This window comes from Oncorhynchus clarkii, chromosome 26 (assembly GCF_045791955.1).
Source record: "Oncorhynchus clarkii lewisi isolate Uvic-CL-2024 chromosome 26, UVic_Ocla_1.0, whole genome shotgun sequence".
NCBI lineage: Eukaryota > Metazoa > Chordata > Actinopteri > Salmoniformes > Salmonidae > Oncorhynchus > Oncorhynchus clarkii.
This window is the reverse complement of record NC_092172.1, coordinates 24989796-25016410: the sequence shown is the minus strand read 5'-3', so window position 1 is coordinate 25016410 and position 26615 is coordinate 24989796. Positions and strand designations below refer to the sequence as shown.

Genomic DNA, 26615 nt, shown 5'->3' with positions numbered 1-26615 from the left:
CCTGAGCATGTGGGCCAAATTTCATCACTCTGAGTCAAACAGATTAAGCCTCTAAGGTTGATGTCCGCGCCCCGTGGAAATTTAATTAGCATAATACATTGCATTGGATTCGTCTCAATCCACTGCATCTGCCTATGTCACACTTCCACATCTGAGGTGAAAGCTGACAAAGATAGAGCGGTCAGACCATGAGACATCCCAAAAATCGGTCTTCTCACAAAATCATCTGTAGCGTCCGAAAGTTTTGGCCTACAAACTATTGTTCTGCTCTAGGACGCCCACAGGCCTCACAAGGTCCCCCAGTACCAGTTGAAAAAAATGAATGGATGTACTGTATATATGGAGACTGCTTAGTGCATTAAATACATGTAAAAAATATATATATAAATATACTAATGTTTCCTGATCTTTCTTATATCTCTCAGATATAGGACAGACACTTCAGAACAAACTTCCTTTAGATTTTTTTGGGGGGACTATCTGTTGTTCCATGTAGGGAATTTGTTATTTAATGAGTTTGTATGGGCTAATAGCAGTAAGGCCAAATAACAACATTCATCAAAACAAATGGTATATATTTGTAAATATAGGGTTGAAAAGCGGTTCCCAGTTACGGTTACCGTAACCCCCAACAGACACAATCCTGTTTCAGAGCTCTATGGACAATTCCTTCAAACTCAAGGCTTGGTTTTTGCTCGGACATGCACTGTCAACTGTGGGACCTTATATAGACAGGTGTGTGCCTTTCCAAATAATGTTCAATCAATTCAATTTACCACAGGTGGACTCCAATCAAATTGTAGAAACATCTCAAGGATGACCAATGGAAACAGGATGCACCTGAGCTCAATTTCGAGTCTCATAGCGAAGGGTCTTTTATGTTTAATAAACTTGCCAAAAACAGTGTTCGCTTTGCCATTATAGGGTATTGTGTGTAGATTGCTGAGGATTGTTTTTATTTAATCCATTTTAGAATAAGGCTGTAACGTAACAAAATGTGTGGGAAAAAAATCAGGGGTCTGAATACTTTCCAAAGGCATTGTATAGCTAGCTACATCTATGGGCTATGTTTTAATGAAATGTGTAATGTGCAGCAGCCTATATCATATGTGTATTGGATAATGACACAATAATTTGGGCTTGGGCTAATAAAATGTATTGAATGTATTTAATGAGCTCATCAGGCTCAGGTAGCATCAGATTGAATTTTTGATCAAATCCAGACAGGCCTATTTATATGCTTTATAATGACACTTCCGGTTTTGGCGGGAAATACCGAACATTTGTAAAATACCGGGAAAATATTCAACCCTATTCAAGGGGTCTTAAAATTCAAAGTCATATAAGAAAAGGATCCTTGGTATGACCTTCTTAAAACAATTCCATATAGCTTAGTAAAATCCCCCCACTCCCCCTGTTTAGTGCCAAAAATAAGGGGTTAAATACATGTAAAAAAAAAGCCTTGTAAGCCTTGAGACAATTGAGACATGGATTGTGTATGTGTGCCATTCAGAGGGTGAATGGGCAAGACAAAATATATAAGTGCCTTTGAACGGGGCACGGTAGTAGGTGCCAGGTGTACCGGTTTGAGTGTGTCAAGAATTGCAATGCTGCTGGGTTTTTCCCACTCAACAGTTTCCCATGTGTATCAAGAATGGCTCCACCTGAAGAACATCCAGCCAACTTGACACAACTGTGGGAAGCATTGGAGTCAACATGGGCCAGCATCCCTGTAGAATGCTTTCGACACCTTGTAGAATACATGCCCTGATGAATTGAGGCTGTTCTGAGGGTAAAAGGGGTGCAACTCAACATTAGGAAGGTGTTCCTAATGTTTTGCACACACAGTGTCTATGCATTTATGTGCCAGACCATGCCCACATGAATGTTTATTGATCAATAGAGGCCATGTTGTTCTATATACTAGTCTGGAAAATATTGCATTGAGAGACCTTTGTCCATAGATGCCACATTTCAAGTTTTGTGCAGATTGTTCATTTGGTATAAGAACAGTAGTGTTTAAGTCTTCTTCTCAAAATTCAAAATGGCGGAAAATCCATCATGGCGGACCTTGTGTCCTTAAGGCATAATTGTTCCTTGTGAGGAAAGGGACCTATGTAACACATTTTATGAGTTTGTCAAACGGGGTGAGGGGCGTGACCTTTCAAAACTAGCATTTTGAATCTGTTGTTATAGAGCCACCAGCTGGCCAATCAGTGTACTTTTGTAAATGCCGGCTCTCTATCGCAAGACGCATCGTTTACCCAAGTTGTCAAAGTCGGGCCAATGCTGTCTGAGATATCGCATCTGACTAACGTATGAACGTACGAACGTACTAACGGACGGAGACAGATCCACAGTCCCCTCCCCGATTTTATCATGGGGGATAATGATCTGCTTCTGAAATTAATAAACATTTCGAACATAATATGTTTGATTCACTGCAGTTGGGAATTAAAACCTCTTAGGGATCCCCTATGGCTAGAATCCCGTTAACGGGACCGATTTGACAACATCCGGTAAATTGCAGAGTGTGAAATTCAAAAATACTACATTCGTATTATTAAACATTAATGACGATACAAGTGTTTTACATAATTTAAAAGATAAACTTAATCCAGCCGCTTGGTCAGATTTCAAAAAGGCTTTACGGTGAAAGCATACCATGCAATTATCTGAGGACAGCACCTCGCATACAAAAGCATGAAAAACATTTTCCAACCAAACAGATGCATCACGAAAGTCAGAAATAATGCAAAAATAAATCGCTTACCGTTGAAGATCTTCATCTTTTTGCAATCCCAAAGGTCTCAGTTACACAATGAATTGTTTTGTTCGATAAAGTCCTTCTTTATATCCCAAAAATGTCAGTTTATTTGACGCGTTAGATTCAGAAATACACAGGTTCCAACTCGCCCAACATGCCTACAAAAGATCTAATAAGTTACCTGTAAACTTGGTCCAAACGTTTCAAACAACGTTTCTAATCCAACCTCAGGTACCCTAAAATGTAAATAATCGATCAAATTTAAGATGGAATAAACTGTTTCCAATACCGGAGAAAAACAACGAGGAGCGTGGTCTCATTCACACGCACCAAAAGACTAGAGTCCACCTGAGTGACACTTAGAAAGAATACAACTACTTCTTCATTTTTCAACAACAAAAAAAACATTGAACAATTTCTAAAGACTGTTGACATCTAGTGGAAGCCATAGGAACTGCAATCTGGATCCTAATAATTCAGGTTTCCCATAGAAAAGCATTGGAAAATCCAATGACAAATTCAACAACAAAAAAATTCCTGGATGGATTGTCCTCTGGGTTTCGCCTGCCAAATCAGTTCTGTTATACTCACAGACATTATTTTAACAGTTTTAGAAACTTTAGAGTGTTTTCTAGTTTACTTTGGGCACCTCAGTCATCCAAACTTCCAAATACTGCCCCATAGCCTTAAGAGGTTTTTAAGGTATGTTTTCTACAGAGTAACAGAAACCACAGCCCCCCCCGGTAATACTATGAGAGCATCTGAGCCGTGGTGTGACAAATAACAAATAAACCTTCACTAAATCAATTGTTAATCTAAACAGTAATACTTAACTACTTTGTATTTATATTTGTATACATGTCAAAAATATATATAATAAAGGAGAAAGCAAGTAGGGAGAGAGAGAGGGGTTTTCCTTGACTCGGGAAAGGGAGGGTAGGTAAGCTCTGACCTTTCATTCTGTCCATTATAATTGAATGTAGTAAAGAGTAGCGAGAACTCAACCATATAATCAGCCTATTGTCTTTAACAGTCACACCTCCTTCACACAGCCACTGGACTTTTCCATCAAGTTCTTTCACCACAGACTTGAGAAGTACTGAAGCATTTTACATATACTGTAACATGCTCGTTATAATATATTTTATACCTTCAGGAGTAGGCTACCTGTAAAATGACGTCATGGATCAGGTTTACTGAGGTCAATCGACAACTGGTAGTATAATTCCTAAACTACTATAATAACCCTACAATATAACTACTACAATCACCCCTGATGGACCATGAATGTGTCCGATTTAGTCTGGGTTGTCTCAGCTGAGAGAGTGGAAGAATGTGTGACATGTCTGTGTAAAATGCTTGGAAACAGGCCTGGATGAGGACAGAACCTGTGCCTTTGACCATAGAATGCAATCAACATTGTTAATTGATTCTTAAGGGGCTACAGCCCCAAGGCAGAGAAGTTAACTGGCATTTACAGCAGACAAACAGAGGACAATAAAAGTGTGATTAGTAACAGGGAGAGGTGTGAGGATTCCCTGTCCTGAGAGAGCAGGTCAGTTTCTGTGGAGGTCTATAGTTCTGAATGAAAGGGGTTTAACACACTGAATAACATTTTAATGACAAGTAGTGTGAAGCTACATAGCAATTATGTGTGAGAGAGAGGGAGAGAGACAGAAAGCGAGAGAGAGATCAAGGGTCTGCTATATAAATGGATGGAAAGTGGTGTTTGGGGAAAAAATACAACATTGTAAAATCCACGTACACAACAAGTGTGCGGTTAAAATGGGCAAAAAAACGCAGACTTCTTTCCACAGGGCCGTGGAATGAGACAGGGATGCAGCTTGAGCCCCACCCTCTTCAACATATACTGTATATTAACGAAAAGTCTCCCGGCGCCGACAGAGATGGCCACCTCGCTTCGCAATCTTAGGAAACAACATTGCCGCAGAAGGGGCAGATGGAGCGGTCTTCTGGCCAGGCTCCGTAGACGGGCACATCGCCCACCGCTCCCGAGTATACTACTCTCCAATGTCCAGTCTCTTGACAACAAGGTAGATGAAATCCGAGCAAGGGTTGCCTTCCAGAGAGACATCAGAGATTGTAACGTTCTTTATGTCACGGAAACATGGCTCACTCGGGATACGTTATCAGAGTCGGTACAGCCACCTGGTTTCTTCACGCATCGCGCCGACAGAAACAAACATCTCTCTGGTAAGAAGAAGGGCTGGGGTGTATGCCTTATGATTAAGGAGTCGTGGTGTGATCATAACAACATACAGGAACTCAAGTCCTTTTGTTCACCTGACCTAGAATTCCTTACAATCAAATGCCGACCGCATTATCTACCAAGAGAATTCTCTTAGATTATAATCACAGTCGTGTATATCCCGCCCCAAGCAGACACCTCGACGGCCCTGAAAGTACTTCATTTGACTTTGTAAACTGGAAACCACATATCCTGAGGCTGCATTTATTGTAGCTGGGGATTTTAACAAGGCTAATTTGAAAACAAGGCTCCCTAAATTTTATCAGCATATCGAATGCTCAAACCGGGCTGGCAAAATTCTGGATCATTGTTACTCTAACTTCTGCGATGCATACAAAGCCCTCCCTTGCCCTCCTTTCGGCAAATCTGACCACGACTCCATGTTGTTGCTCCCAGCCTATAGACAGAAACTAAAACAGGAAACACCCGTGCTCAGGTCTGTCCAACGCTGGTCCGACCAATCTGATTCCACGCTTCAAGATTGCTTCGATCACGTGGACTGGGATATGTTCCGGATAGCGTCGAACAACAACATTGATGTATACACTGATTTGGTGAGCGAGTTTATTAACAAGTGCATCGGTGATGTTGTACCCACAGCGACTATTAAAATCTTCCCCAACCAGAAACTGTAGATTGATGGCAGCATTTGCACAAAACTGAAAGTTTCGAACCACTGCTTTTAATCAGGGCAAGGCGACTGGAAACATGACCGAATACAAACAGTGTAGCTATTCCCTCCGCAAGGCAATCAAACAAGCTAAGCGTCAGTATAGAGACAAAGTAGAGTTGCAATTCAACGGCTCAGACACAAGAGGTATGTGGCAGGGTTTACAGTCAATCACGGACTACAAAAAGAAAACCAGCCCCGTCGCGGACCCCGATGTATTGCTCCCAGACAAACTAAACAACTTATTTTCTCGCTTTGAGGACAATACAGTGCCACCGACACAGCCTGCTACCAAAACCTGCGGGCTCTCCTTCAGCTAACGTGAGTAAAACATTTAAACATGTTAACCCTCGCAAGGCTGCCGGCCCCGAAGGCATCCCTAGCCGCGTCCTCAGAGCATGCGCAGACCAGCTGGCTGGTGTGTTTACGGACATATTAAATCAATCCCTACCCCAGTCTGCTATTCCCACATGCTTCAACCATTGTTCGAGCTAAACGACTATCCGTTATCATGCAGTGCTTTGAGAGACTAGTCAAGGATCATAACATCTCCACCCTACCTGACACCCTAGACCCACTCCAATTTGCTTACCTCCCCAATAGGTCCACAGATGACGCAATCGCAATCACACTGTACGCTGCCCTAACCCATCTGGACAAGAGGAAAACCTATGTAAGAATGCTGTTCATCGATTACAGCTCAGCATTTAACACCATAGTACCCTCCAGACTCGTCATTAAGCTCGAGACCCTGGGTCTCGACCCCGCCCTGTGTAACTGGGTCCTGGACTTTCTAACGGGACGCCCCCAGGTGGTGAGGGTAGGAAACATCTTCTCCACCCAGCTGATCCTCAACACTGGGGCCCCACAAGGGTGAGTTCTCAGCCCTCTCCTGTACTCTCTGTTCACCCAAGACTGCGTGGCCATGCACGCCTCCAACTCAATCATCAAGTTTGCAGACGACACTACAGTGGTAGGCTTGATTGCCAACAAAAATGAGACGGCCTACAGGGAGGAGGTGAGGGCCCTCGGAGAGTGGTGTCAGGAAAATAACCTCACACTCAACGTCAACAAAACAAAGGAGATGATCGTGGACTTCAGGAAACAGCAGAGGGAGCACCCCCCTATCCACATCGACGGGACAGTAGTGGATACGGTGGAAAGTTTTAAGTTCCTTGGCGTACACATCACGGACAAACTGAAATGGTCCACCCACACAGACAGAGTGGTGTAGAATGCGCAGCAGCGCCTCTTCAACCTCAGGAGGCTGAAGAAATTTGGCTTGTCACCAAAAACACTCACAAACCGGGCTGTATCACCGCCTGGTACGGCAACTGCTCCGCCCACAACCGTAAGGCTCTCCAGAGGGTAGTGAGGTCTGCACAACGCATCACCTGGGGGAAAACTACCTGCCCTCCTTGACACCTACACCACCCGATGTCACAGGAAGGCCAAAAAGATCATCAAGGACAACAACCACCCGAGCCACTGCCTGTTCAACCCGCTAACATCCAGAAGGCGGGGTCAGTACAGGTGCATCAAAGCTGGGACAGCTTCTATCTCAAGGCCATCAGACTGTTAAACAGCCATCACTAACACTGAGTGGCTGCTGACAACATACTTACTCAAATCTCTAGCCACTTTAATAATAAAAAAAAATTATGTAAAAAATGTATCACTAGTCACTTTAAACAATGCCACTTTATTTCATGTTTACATACCCTACATTACTCATCTCATATCTATATACTGTACTCTATACCATCTACTGCATCTTGCCTGTGTCATTCGGCCATCACTCATCCATATATTTACAGTGGGGCAAAAAAGTATTTAGTCAGCCACCAATTGTGCAAGTTCTCCCACTTAAAAAGATGAGAGAGGCCTGTAATTGTCATCATAGGTACACTTCGACTATGACAGACAAAATGAGATTTTTTTTCTCCAGAAAATCACATTGTAGGATTTTTTATACATTTATTTGCAAATTATGGTGGAAAATAAGTATTTGGTCACCTACAAACAAGCAAGATTTCTGGCTCTCACAGACCTGTAACTTCTTCTTTAAGAGGCTCCTCTGTCCTCCACTTGTTACCTGTATTAATGGCACCTGTTTGAACTTGTTATCGGTATAAAAGACACCTGTCCACAACCTCAAACAGTCACACTCCAAACTCCACTATGGCCAAGACCAAAGAGCTGTCAAAGGATACCAGAAACAAAATTGTAGACCTGCACCAGGCTGGGAAGACTGAATCTGCAATAGGTAAGCAGCTTGGTTTGAAGAAATCAACTGTGGGAGCAATTATTAGGAAATGGAAGACATACAAGACCACTGATAATCTCCCTCGATCTGGGGCTCCACACCAGATCTCACCTCATGGGGTCAAAATGATCACAAGAACGGTGAGCAAAAATCCCAGAACCACACGGGGGACCTAGTGAATGATCTGCAGAGAGCTGGGACCAAAGTAACAAAGCTTACCATCAGTAACACACTACGCCGCCAGGAACTCAAATCCTGCAGTGCCAGACGTGTCCCCCTGCTTAAGCCAGTACATGTCCAGGCCCGTCTGAAGTTTGCTAGAGAGCATTTGGATGATCCAGAAGAATATTGGGAGAATGTCATATGGTCAGATGAAACCAAAATATAACTTTTTGGTAAAAACTCAACTCGTCGTGTTTGGAGGACAAAGAATGCTAAGTTGCATCCAAAGAACACCATACCTACTGTGAAGCATGGGGGTGGAAACATCATGCTTTGGGGCTGTTTTTCTAAAAAGGGACCAGGACGACTGATCCGTGTAAAGGAAAGAATGAATGGGGCCATGTATCGTGAGATTTTGAGTGAAAACCTCCTTCCATCAGCAAGGGCATTGAAGATGAAACGTGGCTGGGTCTTTCAGCAGGACAATGATCCCAAACACACCGCCCGGGCAACGAAGGAGTGGCTTCGTAAGAAGCATTTCAAGGTCCTGGAGGGGCCTAGCCAGTCTCCAGATCTCAACCCCATAGAAAATCTTTGGAGGGAGTTGAAAGTCTGTGTTGCCCAGCAACAGCCCCAAAACATCACTGCTCTAGAGGAGATCTGCATGGAGGAATGGGTCAAAATACCAGCAACAGTGTGTGAAAACCTTGTGAAGAATTACAGAAAACGTTTGACCTCTGTCATTGCCAACAAAGGGTATATAACAAAGTATTGAGATAAACTTTTGTTATTGACCAAATACTTATTTTCCACCATCATTTGCAAATAAATTCATTAAAAATCCTACAATGTGATTTTCTGGATTTTTTTCCTCATTTTGTCTGTCATAGTTGAAGTGTACCTATGATGAAAATTACAGGTCTCTCATCTTTTTAAGTGGGATAACTTGCACAATTGGTGGCTGACTAAATACTTTTTTGCCCCACTGTATATGTACATATTCTTATTCATTCCTTTACACTTGTGTGTAAAAGGTAGTTGTTGTGAAATTGTTAGATTAATTGTTAGATGTTACTGCATGGTCGGAACTAGAAGCACAAGCATTTTGCTACACTAGCATTAACATCTGTTAACCATGTGTATGTGACCAATACAATTTGATTTGATTTTAACAATTTGAATTGTCGAGGGCACAAGAACATTCTGCAGCACCCAACCTCACCTACTAGAATTTGAGTCAAATGTCTACGGTTTGCTGATGATCGATCTGGTGCTTCTGTCCCCAACCAAAGAGGGCCTACAGCAGCACATAGATCTTCTGCACAGATTCTGTCATATCTTGGCCCTGACAGTGAATCTCATTAAGACAAAAATAATGGTGTTCCAAAAATGGTCCAGTTTCGTGGATCACAAACACAAATTCCATTTAGACACCATTGCCCTGGAGCACACAAAAAACTATACCTACCTCGGGCTAAACATCAGCACCACAGGTAACATGCACAAAGCTGTGAACGATCTGAGAGACAAGGCAAGAAGGGCCGTTAAAAGGAACATAAAATGAATTATCCCAATTAGGATCTAGCGAAAAATACTTGAATCAGTTATAGAACCCATTGTCCTTTATGGTTGTGAAGTCTGGGGTCCGCTCACCAACCAATAATTCACAAAATGGGACAAACACCAAATGTACAAATTCAAACACTAAATAACGCATGCAGAGCAGAATTAGGACAATACCCGCTAATTATCAAGATCCAGAAAAGAGACGTTAAATTCTAGGACCACCTTAAAGGAAGCGATTCCGAAACGTTTCATAACAAAGCCATCATCTACAGAGAGATGAACCTAGAGAAGAGTCCCCTCTAGGGACTGGCATGAGAAATAAAGTACTTGAGTATTTGAACTGACATCAATAAATTATCTTTAAAAAGAGATCAAATTTTTTCCAATACTGTAAAACTATTTGGTCAAAAAAGACAATGTCAATTTGCCTTGACTCTAGTGTTACATTTGTACATGTGCATTTGCAGGACACAATAAAAAAAAAAACAAACCGAGCATTGCACAGTTCTGCTCCCAAAATTCCCTTTACCCTCCTTTTCCCACACATTCAAAATGGACTGGTTGACTGAAGTAGGAAAATATGTGTTCCAACAATGAGCTGCAGTTTTGGAATAATTGAGTCACTAACACACTGCTCGCTTAACCCGGAAGCCAGCCGCACTAATATGTTGGAGGAAACAAGTGCATGCGCCCGGCATGCCATAGGAGTCGCTAGAGCGCAGCGGGACAAGGACATCCCGGCCAGCCAAACCCTCCCCTAACCAGGACAATGCTGAGCCAATTGTGCGCTGCCTGTGGTGGTAATTGCAACATTATGTTATTCACATTGCTCTATATTAGAATGTATTCTTATATTAGTACTTTCACACTCTGTCTGTTCTTCTGAGAGGATCCTCTGAGGCTTAACGCTGACAGTTGATTTACGATGCCTGATAAAACCTAAAGACTGCATTCCATGATTAGTGTCTGTGTGAAATGTTGGCCTGTCTGTCAGGAACAGGCAAAACCTACCTCCAGTTTATTTCTCCCACATCGCAGATGAACTGGACTTCATAATTTGAGGGAAGGACCTAGTGTCCTATGTTGCATTAGTATTTATGAATAAACAAGTAGTAAATGACCTAGAGATAGAAACCTGGCGCAATGCAAATCTTGCTGTCTGTTGCTTGATAGCACAATGTACCTTTGTATAATTCTACACATCTGTTGTTTGTCATGAACATTCAGGAGGATGTACTTTGCTATAAAGAGCTATAACCCAAATCTGTTCGTTGGGCTCTCAGCAGTCACTTTACACCATGCCAAAACCGGACCAGAGCGTGCGCAAATTGATTTTGTCCCCCCACACCAAATGTGATCACAACACACAGGTTGAAATATCAAAACAAAACTATAAACCAATTATGCTAATTTGGGGACAGGTCGAAAAGCATTAAACATTTATGGCAATTTAGCTAGATAGCTTGCAGTTGCTAGCTAATTTGTCCTGTTTAGTTGGCTTGCTAGCTAATTTGTCCTGGGATATAAATGTTGAGTTGTTAAATGCACCAGGTCTTCTACTCCGACAATTAATCCAAACATAAAACAGTCAACCGACTTAAATGGCGATTGGCATCTAACTTTCATAATAAGGTGTGTTATCACAACCGACTGACCGACCTCATTTCATCTTTCAATCAAACCACGTGGGTATAACCAATGAGGAGATGGGTATATGCTTCTAAAAGTCAATGCGGAGATGGAAGAGGCAGGACTTGCATCGCGTTCAGTGTCACAAATAGAAGCAACTTCCATTTTAGAGCTTGGCAACGCAGATGCTCGTTGGTGCGCGCGAGCAGTGTGGGTGCAATGATTAAATAACATGTATGAGTACATTTATTTTGCAACGCTCACGCACGCGACGCATCCGGTTTGGGTAGCGTGTAACTTAAGGGTAGTTATTGACCAGCTCCATTGTTGCAATAATTCATAATCACGTTTGTGTGTTTTTAATATATCTAAAAGTCTCTCTCCTTTGAATCAGAAATATTCCACGACACGCCTCATGGATCTCCCGGTCACGGCCGGCTGCGACACAGCCCGGGCTCGAACCCAGATCTGTAGTGACGCCTCAGACCGCTGCGCCACTCAGGAGGCCCATTTGGTCTTCATTTAAGGTTAGGGTTATGCACTGCTAGAGTTTAGAATTTGTTAGCCTAGGCTACTACCCCCCCTAAACATAGACAGGTTCCACACTGAAAATATGCTGAGAGCGTATTTCCATCAGAATCATTAAGCCTTGGCCTACTCACAATCATTGAGCCTTGGCCTACTCACTAAACACATGTCCTGGCCATAATTCCTCACCATGTAGAATTGTTCATCCATTTGGAAAATTCTAAGGAACTCGCATAATAAACTAAATCGAATGTCTGTATATTGAAAAGAAGACAGATTTTGGTTTGTATCCTTGAAAAATGTGTCTTTCAACTTGCCAAATTGAGCCCTGTTTCAAATGATAACTCTTTGAGAACAACTGTTCCAGACATGAGATGCGAATCACTTCGCACTATTCTGTTATCTTTTATTTTGTTATATTACATCATGTGTTTTTACTATAAAATCGGTGTCGAGTGTAATAAGGGCTTAGGAAAAATGAGCATCTTGTCTGCTAAATTAACAAAATAAGGATATGCCATTGCACAGCCATAGACTACCTTTTTGAAGATTGTCTTCGACGATATAATATAACCAGTTTTTATTACAGTGTCAATAAATTCATCTTAAATGGCACTTGTTTTTTTATTGACTGAATATATTAAAGGCAATTTAGCAATTAGGATTCGTTATCTGTAACATTCTGATAAATTAGGCATTGTTGCTCACTGTTGGCATATACCGTAGACAAATACGCACATATTTTTTCCAGTGCCGCCCTTGTTCTAAAAAAACCATGAGAGTACTCGAACAGAAGGTCAAATTCCCATCCCTAGTTCCCTCAGCAAGCTGGTCCTGGGGCTCTGTTCACAAACACAAACAGACCCCACAGAGCCCCAGGACAGAATCACAATTAGAGAAAACAAAAATATACTTGACACATTGAAAAGAACTAACCAAAAAACAAAGCAGAATACCTGACCACGGTGACATCGGCAAACTTAATGATGGTGCTGGAGTCTGGCCGTGCAGTCATGAGCGAAGAGGGAGTACAGGAGGGGACTGAGCACGCACCCCTGAGGGGCCCCTGTGTTTAAAAGTGCCTCAAAGTACAAATAATTGATAGAGGTTTTTTGTGTGTTCTGTTAAATGTTTGCTCAGCCCACATGTTCTAAGGAAAGCTTTGACTTCCGACTCAGTGGGCATAGCCTTGCTATTGAGAGGCCGCCGTAGGCAGACCTGGCTCTCTCTCGAGTGAGAAGACAGGCTATGTACACACTGCTCACAAAAAGAGATGGAAAGTGAGCTGCACTTTCTAACCTCCAGCCAAATGTATGACCATATAAGATACATATTTCCCTCAGATTACACAGACCCACAAAGAATTTGAAAAAAAAACGTTTTTTGATCAACTCCCATATCTATTAGGTGAAATACCACGGAGTGCCATCACAGCAGCAATATTTGTGACCTGTTACCACAAGAAAAGGACAAGTGAAGCACAAAAAACAATGTAAATACAACCCATATATATGTTTATTTATTTTCCCTTTTGTACTTCAACTATTTGCACATTGCACAAATGTCTACTATTTTACTGTTCATTTCTGATTTTTTATTTCACTTTTGTTTATTATCTATTTCACTTGCTTTGGCAATGTAAACATATGGTTCCCATGCCAATAAAGCCCTTTGAATTGAATTGACAGAGAGAGGAGAGGGACAGAGGGAGCGAAACACAGAGAGAGAGAGGGGGGGGGGGGGGGGGACAGAGAAATAGACAGTACCTTCGTCATGGACTCCAGCTGTCTATGCTTGTTTTCATTGGCTATCTGCAGCAGCCTCATCCTCTCCTCCAGCTCCCCCTGCTCGGCCTGCTGTTTCTGCCTGAGCTCCCTGCGCCGTAGCCTGGCCTCACGGTGCGGAGAGGGTAGGCCCAACCTCAGCAGCTGAATGCATGTCTGGATGGCTGGGAGGGGAAGTGAGGAGAGGAGGGTCAGATAAAGAAAGGCTGGCTGCTTTATCTAATGCAGCGCCCTCACACCCTGATACACTCACATCACTCTGGCCCAGCTGTATGTTTAAGTTCCTCTGAGATTTAAAATAAACCCTAATGTGGTGAGAAAAAAGCTTTGCTGTTTACAGAATATGTTAAGATGGTGGTGAGGGATTGGTCACTTTACCTTGAATCCATTCTTGTTTCCTCTTCTTATCTGATGCGCTGATCTCAAAGCTTTTGTCGCTGCACTTGACTATAAAGAGGCATTTCTTCCCTTCCTTGTCTGGTAAAGACTGCAGAGAGAACAAGACGTCACACACTCACTGCACACTTCCTTGCGTTGACCACATTAACCCTCTAGAGTTTGATGAAACATTGAATTTGTGACTCATTTCAGGAAACTAGGTGTATGTCGTGTGTCACTACTTCACAGGAGAGCCCTTTGAACGTAATTTTTTGGGTGGGCAGAAATGCCTTCTGGAACATGTGAACTTTCATGTGCCTTAATAACAAACTTGTGGGCCTCCCGAGTGTGCCACTAGAGATTCTGGGTATGAGTCCAGTCTCTGTCCCAGCCGGCGGGGACCGGGAGACCCATGGGGCGGTGCACAATTGGCCCAGCATCGTCCGGGTTAGGGGAGGGTTTGGCCTGCAGGGGTATCTTTGTCCAATCGCACACTAGCGACTCCTGTGCCGGGCCAGGCACTGTTCACGCAGACACGGTCGCCAGGTGTGCGGTGTTTCCTCCGATACATTGGTGTGGCTGGCTTCCGGGTTAAGTGGGCATTGTGTCAAGAAACAGTGCGGCTTGGTTGGGTTGTGTTTCGGAGGACGCACGGCTCTCGACCTTCGCCTCTCCCCAGTCCGTACAGGAGTTGCAGCGATGAGACAAGACTGTAACTACCACAAAATACCACAAAATTGGGTAGAAAAAAGGGGTAAAAAAATAAAATAATAATACAAAATAAAAAAACATTTACAAGCTTGTATGTCATCTGTAAATACTAATAAAATTGTTAAATTATGAGCCTAGTTGGTTTAGCCACAGAAAAAGACAGGAACGTTCCCGCTAGCCATGATTGGCTGAGATAATGGATGGGCTGGACTGGATTGGTCTGCCATGTAGCACGATTCTGTCTATAACATGAGCTGGTCAGAATGTGTAGGTAATCCTTTCTAACACAGCTTTTTTGAAAGATATCACGTAGTAGAACTGCAAAGGTGTTAGTCTCCACTTTCTGGAGGACCGAGTTTTGAAATCAGTGGAATGCGGACGTTACAGACGTTTTTGTTTTTTCGGGATGTTTCATGGTCTGACAAACACCGCTCTAGCCCTGCCACCTTTCAGCGCAGATGCGGAAGAGCAATATCGGTGGATGGGGTGGATTGACATATATCTCTAACTTAAAAAGATAGATTTTGATGGAGATTGTTTTATTATGTTAATTACATTTACGTGGGGCTGCGGAAATCGTAGGCTATGGGTTAACAATGCCAAAGGAAGCTGGTTAACAAAGGTGGGCTAGCATGCATTCCAACGCTCCACACAATTTATTTAGTAGTTAAATGATAGCATTAAGAGTGACCAATGGAATTGTTCTTACCTCCACACAACAGTTGCGGTCCAGCAAAATTTCCCCCTTCTTGTCAGTGAGGTCCTCACTCACATAGTATGACATAGAGTTTGGTCCAAGCACAAACCAGCGCTCTGTCCAATTTTTCCTTTTGTGGCCTTTTTTCATCATGTAGCCCTTCAGGAAAAAATACATGAATCTGTCACACTCAGGATTGTAATATCTTATCTATATCCATTTTATTGTTACCCCCAGCAGAGGTCTAAAAGAGGTCAGTGTAGAGTAGACAGTCACTGTGTCCCAACTAGCACCCTATTCCCTATGTAGTGCAGTACTTTTGAACAGAGCCCTATGGGTTCTGGTTAAAAGTATTGCACTACATAGGGAATATGGTCCCATTTGGGATGCATAAAGAGTAGTGAGAGAGGGTACCGCAGGCGAACCTGTCTGAGAACATCCAGTATGAGCTCCTGGAAGACCTCAGAGATGCCCATGGACAGGGTCTGGCGGTTCATGCCCTTACTAAAGTGGCCCATGCCAACCAGCTCTATCAGCTCCCAGGCACTCGGGCATTGCTGCTTCCTGTTCAACATGAGCTTGTAATCATCAAACCTCTCCTGATTCCAAATGCCTCCCATGGCCTCCATCAGCTTCCGCAGGAAGTACTCAATCTGGAGGGGGGAGGAGAGGAGGGGAGGAGGAAAGGACACAGCTAGTCAGTCCTGTGGTATGAATGGGAATTATTTTAACTGGAAGAGCATAATTACTGCTGAACAAATAAGATATGTATGTCCATTAGAGGTGTTGTCTTGTGTCTCACTTCCTCTGTGATGATGACCAGTGGGTACCTGTCTTCAGACAGGAAGTTGAAGATGCACCAGACCTTGAAGGCGTCATCGTTGGAGATGAGAAGATGGCTCATGTTGATGTTTTTCTTGAAACACAGGGTCCAGCACACATTGTTGAACTCCAGTATGTCAAAGTTATCCCTAACCTGTAATTAACATAAACAAAGCCAACATTTACACAAAACAGAACAACTTCCCCTATTTTTCTTCAACATACTGTAAGTAAGGGCAATAAGATTTAAAAGGGTCAGTAGTAGCCTAATATTTCTCTGCCCTACGTTTTAGCCCACATGATGTGAAGTACAAACATAATGTTCTTCGTCTCTTCATTTCAATTCAAGTCAGATTCCGGAGGAGAAAGGCAAGGAAATAGCCCCCAAGTACAAATAGCGCTAGGACTAAAGCAGTTTACTAATTGACATCAGTGTTGGTGTTATTGCTATGGAAACAGTTGGCAAGCCTTGCAGGTCTACAGATGTGGGCTATATCTGATGGTCTGCCAACTCGAGAACGGAGGACAAAAACTTTGAAGATCACTTCTTGCTTTATCACTGGTGTTTACAAAGTCAGTGCATTCATTACCAATGAATATTAATAAGGACATTAATAAGGACATCAGTAATTATTATCTCTCCGATGCCAATAGATGGGCCTTTAAAATCTTACTTCCCATACACTGCCGAAGTCATAATAAAACTCCTTGTATGCTATTTATTTTTTCTATCTCACTCGAGTCGTGTTCTGATTGAGTCGGTCTCTATAAATTTGCTATCACAAAAAGGCTCTCAGGCCCCAAAAAGTTTGAGAACCCCTGCAATACGAGTAACAACAAGGTGTTTACCAATCAGATTGTGAAGCTTTTCTAGAAAACAAACTCAGCGAAAACCAAAGACTCTGCATCATGCAATCATCATGTTCTGGAATAGATCTATAGTAGTGTGCATGTTAACCCTTCACTTCTAAATGCTATGTATGACACATGAGGAAATGGTAGTAGCTGAGTTGATTGGACGTTTGTTTTGAAATTAAGGCTATATTTTCTTGTACTCGTTGCAGTAATTTTCAGCACACATGTTTTTTTCATTCGATAACTCACAATGGTGGGTCTCACACCTCCTTGATGGCTGTGAAACAGAACGATTCTGCCACTCACACAGTAGACATACCATAACAATGGCAGCCTTGTTCAAGGTCAAACAAATCCTGTTTGCTCCATTTATTTCTCAAAAACCAATACATTTTAATATGAGTGACATGCATATCTTAAAAACTAAGATAAATACTGAAAATAGCAATGACGCTCATCATATAATGAGCAGGGAAAGTTATATACAGAAAAACATTGATTTAAACAATTTTTCTAAAAGGCACCCATAAAACACTTCCCATTAAGTCTTATCATCCCCTATGGGGATACGGCACTCCAGAGTTACACCTCATACTCCTAGAGATCTAGAGGCTATGTCCATTCTAGTGGTTATATTTCTATGGACCTAACATCCCAATGAAATCCCCAAACAGAGCCCTCCACTAACAAACCCACTGAGGTGAGGAGGATGACGCAGGTGCTCAGCAGCCTGAGTGCAATGTCAGTTTGACATTTTACTGCATTGTTAGGAGCTAGTAGCTGCACTTGCTACAACATCTACTAAACTGTGATCAGATAAACTTTGATTTGAAGTCTGCCAACTCCTTGTCACTTTTATTTAATTTAAGTTAGTTAAGAACAAATTCTTATTTTACAATGATGGCCTACCTCAGCCAAAACCTCCCCGGGTGTGATACAGCCTGGGATCAAACCAGGGTCTGTAGTGACGCCTCTAGCACTGAGATGCAGTGACTTAGACTGCTGCGCCACTTGGCATGACAATGAGCAATGGAGTTGGAAAGAGCACAAACAAATCTGGGACCAGGCTAGGTGCTCTTACTGCTCACCTTGTCCAGTATGAATCTATTGAGGTAAGGCATGTAGCCCTGGTTGGACACAGGGCCCTCATCATCATCCTTAAAATGCTCCTCCAGTGCCACCGGGTCATGGGGTACCTTCATCACAGTGCACAGGTTATGAGAGAGCACCTGTAGAGCCACAGTCAGATCAGATCATGCAGTCAGGGAAACCGTTGCCGTCATAGTAATATCATTCACCAGATATTTCCCCCCCAATGCTCAGAAGCATTTTATACAGGATATGCACAATGAGTCTGGGGGCGAGGTTACTGTCATACTGTTGGTATTCACTGGGCATAGTAGAGATATGACGCTACAGTAATATTGGGGTGTCCAAGGGATATCAAAAAGATTCCTCATACAAGTGGGCATCATACTTCCATTAACACAATTACATGGAGATTTTTCAAAAGGATCTCTGTTTAGTCTAAGATCACATTGACATGCATGACTAAGCATGTGTTGCTGTCAGTTCAAGCATTGCTGCCCAAGCATTACTTCTGTTCCTTCCTGGAAACATCTACAAAAAGTGTGTTGAAAATGTCCTTGTTGAGATGTAGAGTGAAGTAAATATATAAAAATAAATCTTATATTTATAAACAAGCCACTCATGAACATCTATAATCTAGACAAACGGAACAGACTGGACTGTCTGAAAAATAATATTAACAATGGATGGTTGACAACATTTCCCGAGACAGGATGTTCACTATGCAGTATTGCGATAGCTCAGGTGGAATTTAGGTGCTGAATGAAAGGTGAAAAGACAACATTTCCAGACATTGAAAATACTTATTTTCTGGATGTCGAAAGTATGTATATACGTCTATGATTGGTTCAGATTTTGTCCAGTCCGGACCAAAAATCAACGTCTTTGGATGTTGAAATCAAGGCCTGTCAGTCAGTGCAGACAGCACCAAAAAAACGGACCAAAGAAATACGTCCAAGAGACGTTGAGGTCGGTAAATGTTTAGTGGAGTGTCTTCATCAGAGCCTGGCTGGTACACAGACCACCAGGCAGACAGACAGACCCAGGCAGGAAAAGAAGACCTAGCCTTCCAAAGCAGTGCCCCTTGCCTTTTACAATCTCAACACTCTTACTGTAGATTCTGTTCAAATTACAGAATATCGCGTGTAAAGCAAGATTATCATCAAGGCATGCATGTCCCACATTCATGGGTATCTGTCAATCAACAAAGGCTATTTCCATAGAACCATTGTTATTCCTGTTTTTGTGAGAAAATGCTAGACATAGACATGAGTAAGAGAAAATACTACTGATATAAGCAGAAACTGAGTAGCCTGTGAGTTGAGGGACAGCAGAAGTTTGTCTTTACTTTGCTCTCGATGTTGCCGACTGAATAAACACTTGGCAGTTGACACAAAATTCTCTAATGTGAGGGAAGCGAAGCAAGACAAACGTATAGTGTATAGTGAATTATACATGGTCAAATGTTTTTGTTATCCAACTGATCAGAACTTTTTGTTTGGGTCTGATATTCGGATCAGCTAAATGAGAAAATATTCCACGGTTAGAATTAATTTAGATTTCGGTTAATTTAAAAAAAAGCAAACAATCGTTAATTTGACTTCATTATGAAATAATACTGTAGGCCTAATAACTGCGCTTTAAAGCCTACCTTAAGCTGTGATTTGGACACTTTCCCACTTTGATCCACGTCCAAGGCTGTGAATGCGTGCCATATTGACTTCAGAAGTTCATCTCGTAGTAGTCCCATGTTCGTAGCCCCTAGTGCGCTCGATGTCAAAGTAAAGCTGCAACTTTTTCGGACGCACATAAGACAGTCACGTGATCGAGAGTCGCAGCAGGAAACTGACACCGTATCACCCAATGACTGTGGGCTCTACATAGCGCATAGTTGTGAAGCGTGTTGAGCTTTCATCAGTATTCAATTGTGATGAGGAAACGGTCAATTGGCAACAAATAGCTTCATAAAAACATGTCCCAACAATGAACAAGTCTGTTGCATAATGGTACAGACGATCAATTTACAATAAACTATGAAACAAAGTTTGTATAATCTGAAAGACCATCTCGAATATCTTCCTTTGATAACGCGGTCTTTCCCAGACTACCATGTGTAGTGCCAGTTGTTTTTGTTTACAGCAACATCCATCCACAAACATGACAGTTCCAAGGCATCCATATTATCGGGAGTGAATTTATTAAAATTGGAACAAGTAACATGAAACCAATAGCAGTCAAAATCTACATTGTTGTAAAACATGTACAAATGTAAATGAGTCAATAATGCTACAGTCGCGATGTTAGGTGCAAGCTTAAAAATACTGACTTTACTAAAACAATTGTCCAGTGGCTCTATGCATCATATATAAAATAAATGACACCGGAGCTTGACACAATGATCCACTTCGAACAACCCATTACACAGATTGGATGACTCATCATGAATAATTAACATGAGTAAAACATCTTAAACAATCAGTGTACACAAAGTACATAATGAACTTCAGATAGGAAATGTATTAGATGCAACACATTGAAACACCATGTTTTAAAGAAGAGATTGATTACTGAAACTATTCTAAAACATCTGAATGGAATTTATAAATTCACTGAACTCCACTCCAGTTCAAGACAAACCAACATATATAGCAGCAGTATGCATTTTTACATCTAGCAGACGCTCTTCCCCAGAGCGACTTACAGTAGTGAGTGCATACACTTTCATACTTTTTTTCGTACTGGTCCCCCGTGAGAATCGAACCCACAACCCTGGCATTACAAGCGCCATGCTCTACCAACTGTTTACATAAGGCAAGTTCAAAGTGCTCATTGAATCATTCCTAGTCAATGGTCCAGTTCCACTACCTGACATCAGGTATAACAGACTAAGGTGCAAATTTGTATCACACCATCCCAAACCCGCACACTGGCTACAGAATTTTCTAGCATCCGCCCACATTTAATTAAAAACAAATATCGGCTTTGTTATTTAATACAAACTGGCAGAAAATGCCAAGTGCTTGGGAAGGTAACAACCCTTTCACTCTTTAGTCAAATAATTTTTGTCCATGGTCTTACTAACCCTTTCCACGTGTCAAACAGTAAGAACTATCATAGTCAGTTTTGACACTCTGAAGCCCATCTCTCCATGTCTGCCTAGGGAGGCCTGCCCAGTTCACTGTTGAGTACAACCAGGGTCGTATTCATTAGAGCACACAGTAGGAAAAAGTTTTGCAACAAAAAATAAGCATGTCTAATTGGACAATTTCAGGTAGTCCCACTCCGTTTTGGCCTGTCCACCCCCCCATGTCGCATCTAGTGAACACAACCCTGTCGGATACCCATTTGGGTTGGCAGTTGGCACGCTCAGTAGATAGTCAGGCTGACTGAGCGGTTCATCTTCTTGCCGATGAGCCTGGAGCTCCTGCTGGACTGAAGGGTAGAGCGCGTTAGGACCCTATCAGAGATCAGAACCTTCTCCTCTGCGGCTACTTTGGCCTGCTGGGCTTTCTTCAGCTCCCTGCACGAGGACAAACACATTGTTAGAGAAGCTATTCATAACTACCAATAACATAGTAATTGCATCTGAAATGGATTCCTGAATCAATAAAAAGTAGGTAGCATCACATCATTTCTTCACAAAACAAACACTATATCGTAGTATTATCCATAACAGTCCTACTTACAATATGATAAATGAAAAAGGAAGGAAAGCCTTGAGACATGACATATGAAGAGGGTACGTACTTCTGTAGTAGTGCATTTTTGAACTTCTCTGCGTTGAGTTCCACACGGAGCTGGTCAGCGCTCATGCGGGAGGCAGTGAGGAGGACGGGGTGCTTGGTGAGGGAAGAGGCAGACGGCCTACTGGCAGGGTCAGGGTGGATCATCAACTGCAGCACACAATACATTAATACCACTAATTAAACATTATTACTACTGCTTGTCCTGCACACAAACCACCATTACAGAATGAAGCACTGCATCCTACATGGCACCCTAAACCCTTTATAGTGCACTACTTTCGACCAAGGCTCAGGTCAAATATGCGCACTATGTAGGGAAAGTGTACCATTTGGGAAGCACCCCATGTCATTTCTAGTCATACCTTCAGTAAACTTGGGAATTCCTGTGAGAGCACTTGAGGTATCGCAGGTAGTTTTCCTTGTCTGATGTCATGCCACTTGTCACCATTAGTTGGGAGTGGTTCAGCTCCTGAGGCACTGATCACAGTCAGTGCTAGGGCAAAAATATCTGCCCTGGTGAGGTTTCTGTAGTCCTGAAAAACACATTGGTTCAGTTGTTACGTCACATGATTTTGGATAATTTAACAAATGAGGTGGTATGGGGAGGAGTTATCCAATTACCTCTTGTAAGACTTCATTGGCCAGGTACCTGCTGTCCCCTTCTTCAACTTGAGGATTGTCCATTCTGGTCACATGGCCAAGATCACCTGAGGGAAAAATAAATTAAAAAACATCAGAATCCATCTGCCTGGTTGACAACTACACTCAATTACTAGCTTGTTTCATTTGCATTATGTTTTCTATTCAATTTTTTTGTTGAGGTACCTATTTTGTAAACAACATTTGTATTTGGTCCTTCATCATCGTCAAATTGATCGACACACACCACAGTCCTTCGGGATAAGAAGATGTTGCCTGAGAAAAGTAAAGCACAGCAAGTGTTAAATCATAAATATTTTAAATGATTTCAATAGCTGAGCTGTATCCAAAACTCTACAGCTACTTACTTGGCTTGATGTCCATGTGAACCAGAGAGGTGGAGTGAATGTACTTCAGTCCACGGGCCACCTGAAGGAGAAGGTCCTTGAGGTCCAGCTCAGAGAAGAAGCGCATGGTTCTGTAGTTCTCTGTGACCACGTCTGCCAGTGTGCCACCGTTACAGTACTCATTCTGAATGAGCATGTGGTCGTCCTCTGACCAGGCAGAGTAGTACCTCACCACATGGGGGTGCTGTCCCAAGACCGCGTGGGCATACACCTCCCTGAGTGCATTCTGTCTGAGGAAAACAGAACACAATATTAGCACAAAAATGGCATGGCTTGAAGGTCAACAAGGCATTTAAATTTACACTTGGATTGTCAGCTTTTCAAAATCCAAGAGATTCTCTTACTCGTCTACAGATCCAGCGAGGGGCTTCTTTGAGCGTTTGATGGCATAGATGCAGCCATCAAGTCTTTTCACACATTTGAAGACAGAGCCAAACTCCCCAGATCCTATCTTCTCCAGCTCATGAAACTCTGTGGCATATCTTGACATCATGTTGCTATCCAGAAGAGTCATTCTCTGCAAGAAAAGGACAGAGATGCTTATACACTTATCTAAAGTAGTGTGTGTGTAATAAACCAAATTTTATTTGTCACATGCACCGAATACAACAGCTTACAGTGAAACACTTACTTACAAGCCCTTAACCAACAATGCAGTTAAGACAATACCCCCCCAAAGTGAGAGATATGAACAAATAATTAAAGAGTAGCAGAAAATAACAATAGCGGGGCTATATACAGGTACCTGTATAGAGTCAATGTGCAGGGGACACCGGTGTCGAGGTAATATGAACATGTAGGTAGAGTTAAAGTGACTAGACATAGATAATAACAGAGTAGCAGCAGCGTAGGGGGGGGGGGGCAACTGAAATAGTCTGGGTAGCCATTTGATTAGATGTTCATGAGTCTTCTGGCTTGAGGGGAGAAGCGGTTTAGAAGCCTCTTGGACTCCGGTACTGCGCAGTAGCAGAGAGAACAGTCTATGACTAGGGAGGCTGGGGTCTTTGACAATTTTTAGGGCCTCCCTGACACTGCCTGGTATAGAGGTCCTGGATGGCAGGAAGCTTGGCCTCGGTGATGTACTGTGCCGTACACACTGCCCTCTGTGGTGCATTGTGGTCGGAGGCCGAAGCAGTGGCCATAAACAACTTTAAAAAGTAAAACGTATATTTGTGATTACAAAAATGTACCTTTGATGGTGGAACGATGTCCTCTTCACACTCCGCATCACTGGCTTCCATGTCCTCTCCACATGAGCTTTAGAGACAAAGGAAAGTAAACAAAATGTGTTATATAACCTTCCAACCACTGGAGGGCAGACAATCCCTACAAGTGCACATTGTGAGTGTAACCATGTGGCTTTGGGTTGCTGCCAACAAGCACAATAGTCAACTGATTTAATGCACACTAGATCTAGAAGCATGTCTGAATCTATTGTCAACTAAGAATAGGCCATGCTCCATTTACACCGACAGAAATACGAATCACCCAATTCTAAGATGTTTTTTTTTTTTTTGCATAACAGTCAAAAGAAACTTGAGTTGTGGCACAGTAGTAAAATATGATCTACTTTACAACACTAACTGCAACTACTTTTGAGTTTTATAAAATGGTTCTGACAAGAGTTCCACAACTACCTTAGGATATTGGAGAAAATAAAGAGGAAATTGAGTTTGTTTGAGGACATAGGAAACTCAAGTCCCACTCCCACAAAATCCCAATGTAACATCTGGTAAATAATGACATCAGTGCTTCTCTTACTCATTCCTCTGTGATCTCTTTCGGTTGCTCCTTTGTAACGTTGCTCTCTGGATCAGTAATGAGTCAGGGGTGAATGGATTGATGTTGATCATGGGTGCCGGTCTACTCCTGCTGTCTGTGTGTGGTCTGCCTGTTGAGTCCCCATTCATGTTGACACCTACTCCTACCCCGCAGACTGTGGATCCTATGGCCACTGCCCTGGCTCTGGACAACAGACTCTGAAAGGGAAAACATAACATTCCATTAGATAAGAATAACATGTGTATAATTGGTGAGGGTCATATGAATACAAAATATTGAAAACAAGTCACAATGATATCAATGACTCAGAGTAAACTCATCTATCCCATTGCCTGTAACACATGGTAATATAATCAAACTATTCAGTCTTCTCATGTTCAAACATGTTGAAGACAGAAATAGTCAGTGCTGGTTATCTCTGGCTGAAAACTTTAAAAAGTTAATTTGGTCTTACATTGTGGATCTGATAGAATAATTTGAAAACAACATGTTACTGTAGTTAACCTTAGGTGTGTGTGGGACATCAAATAGCCGGAGTTTTCTGAAGGTTTTATGGGGCGGTGTGTCGGGACAACCGGGAATGGGAGAGCTTCCATCCTCCTGATTGTAGGAAAATTCCGGGGACGAGCTGTTGTAATAGTGCCGGGCCCCTTTTCTCGGAGAAAGTGACCCCTTCATCAAGTCAGTCCCTGGTGATTTTAGGGGGAAAAGACATCCAAATCCCTCCTCATCCCAATGTTCAACGCGATCCTCCGCGGTAGCGGTCTTCATGGTGCTGTTACAACAGACGTCTTGGTTTAAGTAGGAGTTCTGTCTCGGTGATTGCACTGGGGAGTCCATTTCGGCGAGACTCGACTCGGCTCCAATGCTGTTGTTGCCATCGTCCTCTCCGTCACTCTGGTTGAAGTCTAGTCTCTGTCGAATAGGTCCCATCTTCGGGGACGTACTGACGAACATTCGGCAACTGAAACTCATCACTTCCCAGGCGCAGTAAAGTTGGCTATAATGTAAAAGTGGCTAGTTAGCCAAATCGTTTCAAATTATCCCGAGTAGCTTGACATCCGTGTGCCCATGGCGCTACAACCTTGAGTCAATTTGTAATCCAAAATGACGTGGCTAAATAAATTAGCTAACGTTTGCTCACTAACTTTGCAAATACGTTAAAACGGTTAGCTAGCTACAGTAACACGGTAACGCGTTATCTTCGTCCCATGAGGAGCACACCGTACTGGCAAACACACGATATATTATGCTGAGCGTTTATTTACTACATAAAAACGAGTTTAGTACGTGTCTAGCTGTGAAAATACTCCAGTCGACTATTTGTTTACCCGAAAAATGGTCACAATTTGTTCGGACAACACTGCTCCACTTCCCGCGACCGTTGGCAGAATTATTCCAATCTAAAAAATAAAAAAAAGATTCCAATCTTCAGCCAATGAGAACACATTCCTGAAGTTTGAAACGCGGGCGCTACATCCTTCGAAGCGAAGTTTTACGTCACTAATTGAACTTTTGACTTTCACGTCACTTTGGCGCGTATTGAATCCTTGGATCTTAATCATTTTTTTTTATTATCCTTTGACGCTTTTAATGAATTTGTCCGCAACATTAGTCCCCTTTGTTCTGTATTGTAATTCATTGCCCTTGATCTTCTCAGCTAATCTTATAGCATTCACAAGAGACACTGATGCTTTCTGAAATTGCTTCTTAGTATATCATTAAGTATTTAACAAAAAGCCAATATTCCCCAAAATCTTAAATTGATAAGAATTGTCCAGCAGCTCATGTAATAGTATGAGCTGATGACGTAAATATGTGGTAGAGACATTTTAAGCACTTGCTATA

The 26615-nt window shown here is 42.3% G+C and overlaps 2 protein-coding genes across 3 annotated transcripts in view; both read right to left on the bottom strand.

The window, feature by feature from the left end:
• LOC139384832 (switch-associated protein 70-like) overlaps positions 1-20006 on the bottom strand; it is a 30749-nt gene extending 10743 nt beyond the window's left edge. Inside the window, exons 1-7 of one of the 2 annotated variants that reach the window (XM_071129729.1) lie at positions 19845-20006; positions 18193-18333; positions 16230-16403; positions 15853-16080; positions 15440-15586; positions 14020-14128; positions 13624-13805 (exon numbers count right to left, since the gene is read on the bottom strand). In XM_071129729.1, the coding sequence (XP_070985830.1) occupies positions 13624-13805; positions 14020-14128; positions 15440-15586; positions 15853-16080; positions 16230-16403; positions 18193-18333; positions 19845-20003 (1140 nt within the window). In that variant the 5' untranslated portion in view covers positions 20004-20006. The remainder of the gene's footprint in view (positions 1-13623; positions 13806-14019; positions 14129-15439; positions 15587-15852; positions 16081-16229; positions 16404-18192; positions 18334-19844) is intronic. The other variant, XM_071129730.1, reaches the window with a different exon arrangement.
• Positions 20007-20373: 367 nt separating this feature from the next.
• LOC139385119 (wee1-like protein kinase 1-A) lies at positions 20374-26272 on the bottom strand. Its single transcript, XM_071130189.1, has 10 exons — positions 25272-26272; positions 24747-24964; positions 24176-24242; positions 23330-23502; positions 22947-23215; positions 22765-22854; positions 22561-22646; positions 22302-22472; positions 21941-22086; positions 20374-21713 (listed from the first exon to the last, which is right to left on the bottom strand). Exons 1-10 carry the CDS (start codon positions 25740-25742, stop codon positions 21560-21562), a joined length of 1845 nt encoding a protein of 614 aa, XP_070986290.1. The 5' UTR covers positions 25743-26272; the 3' UTR covers positions 20374-21559.
• Between the last annotated feature and the right edge of the window lie 343 nt (positions 26273-26615).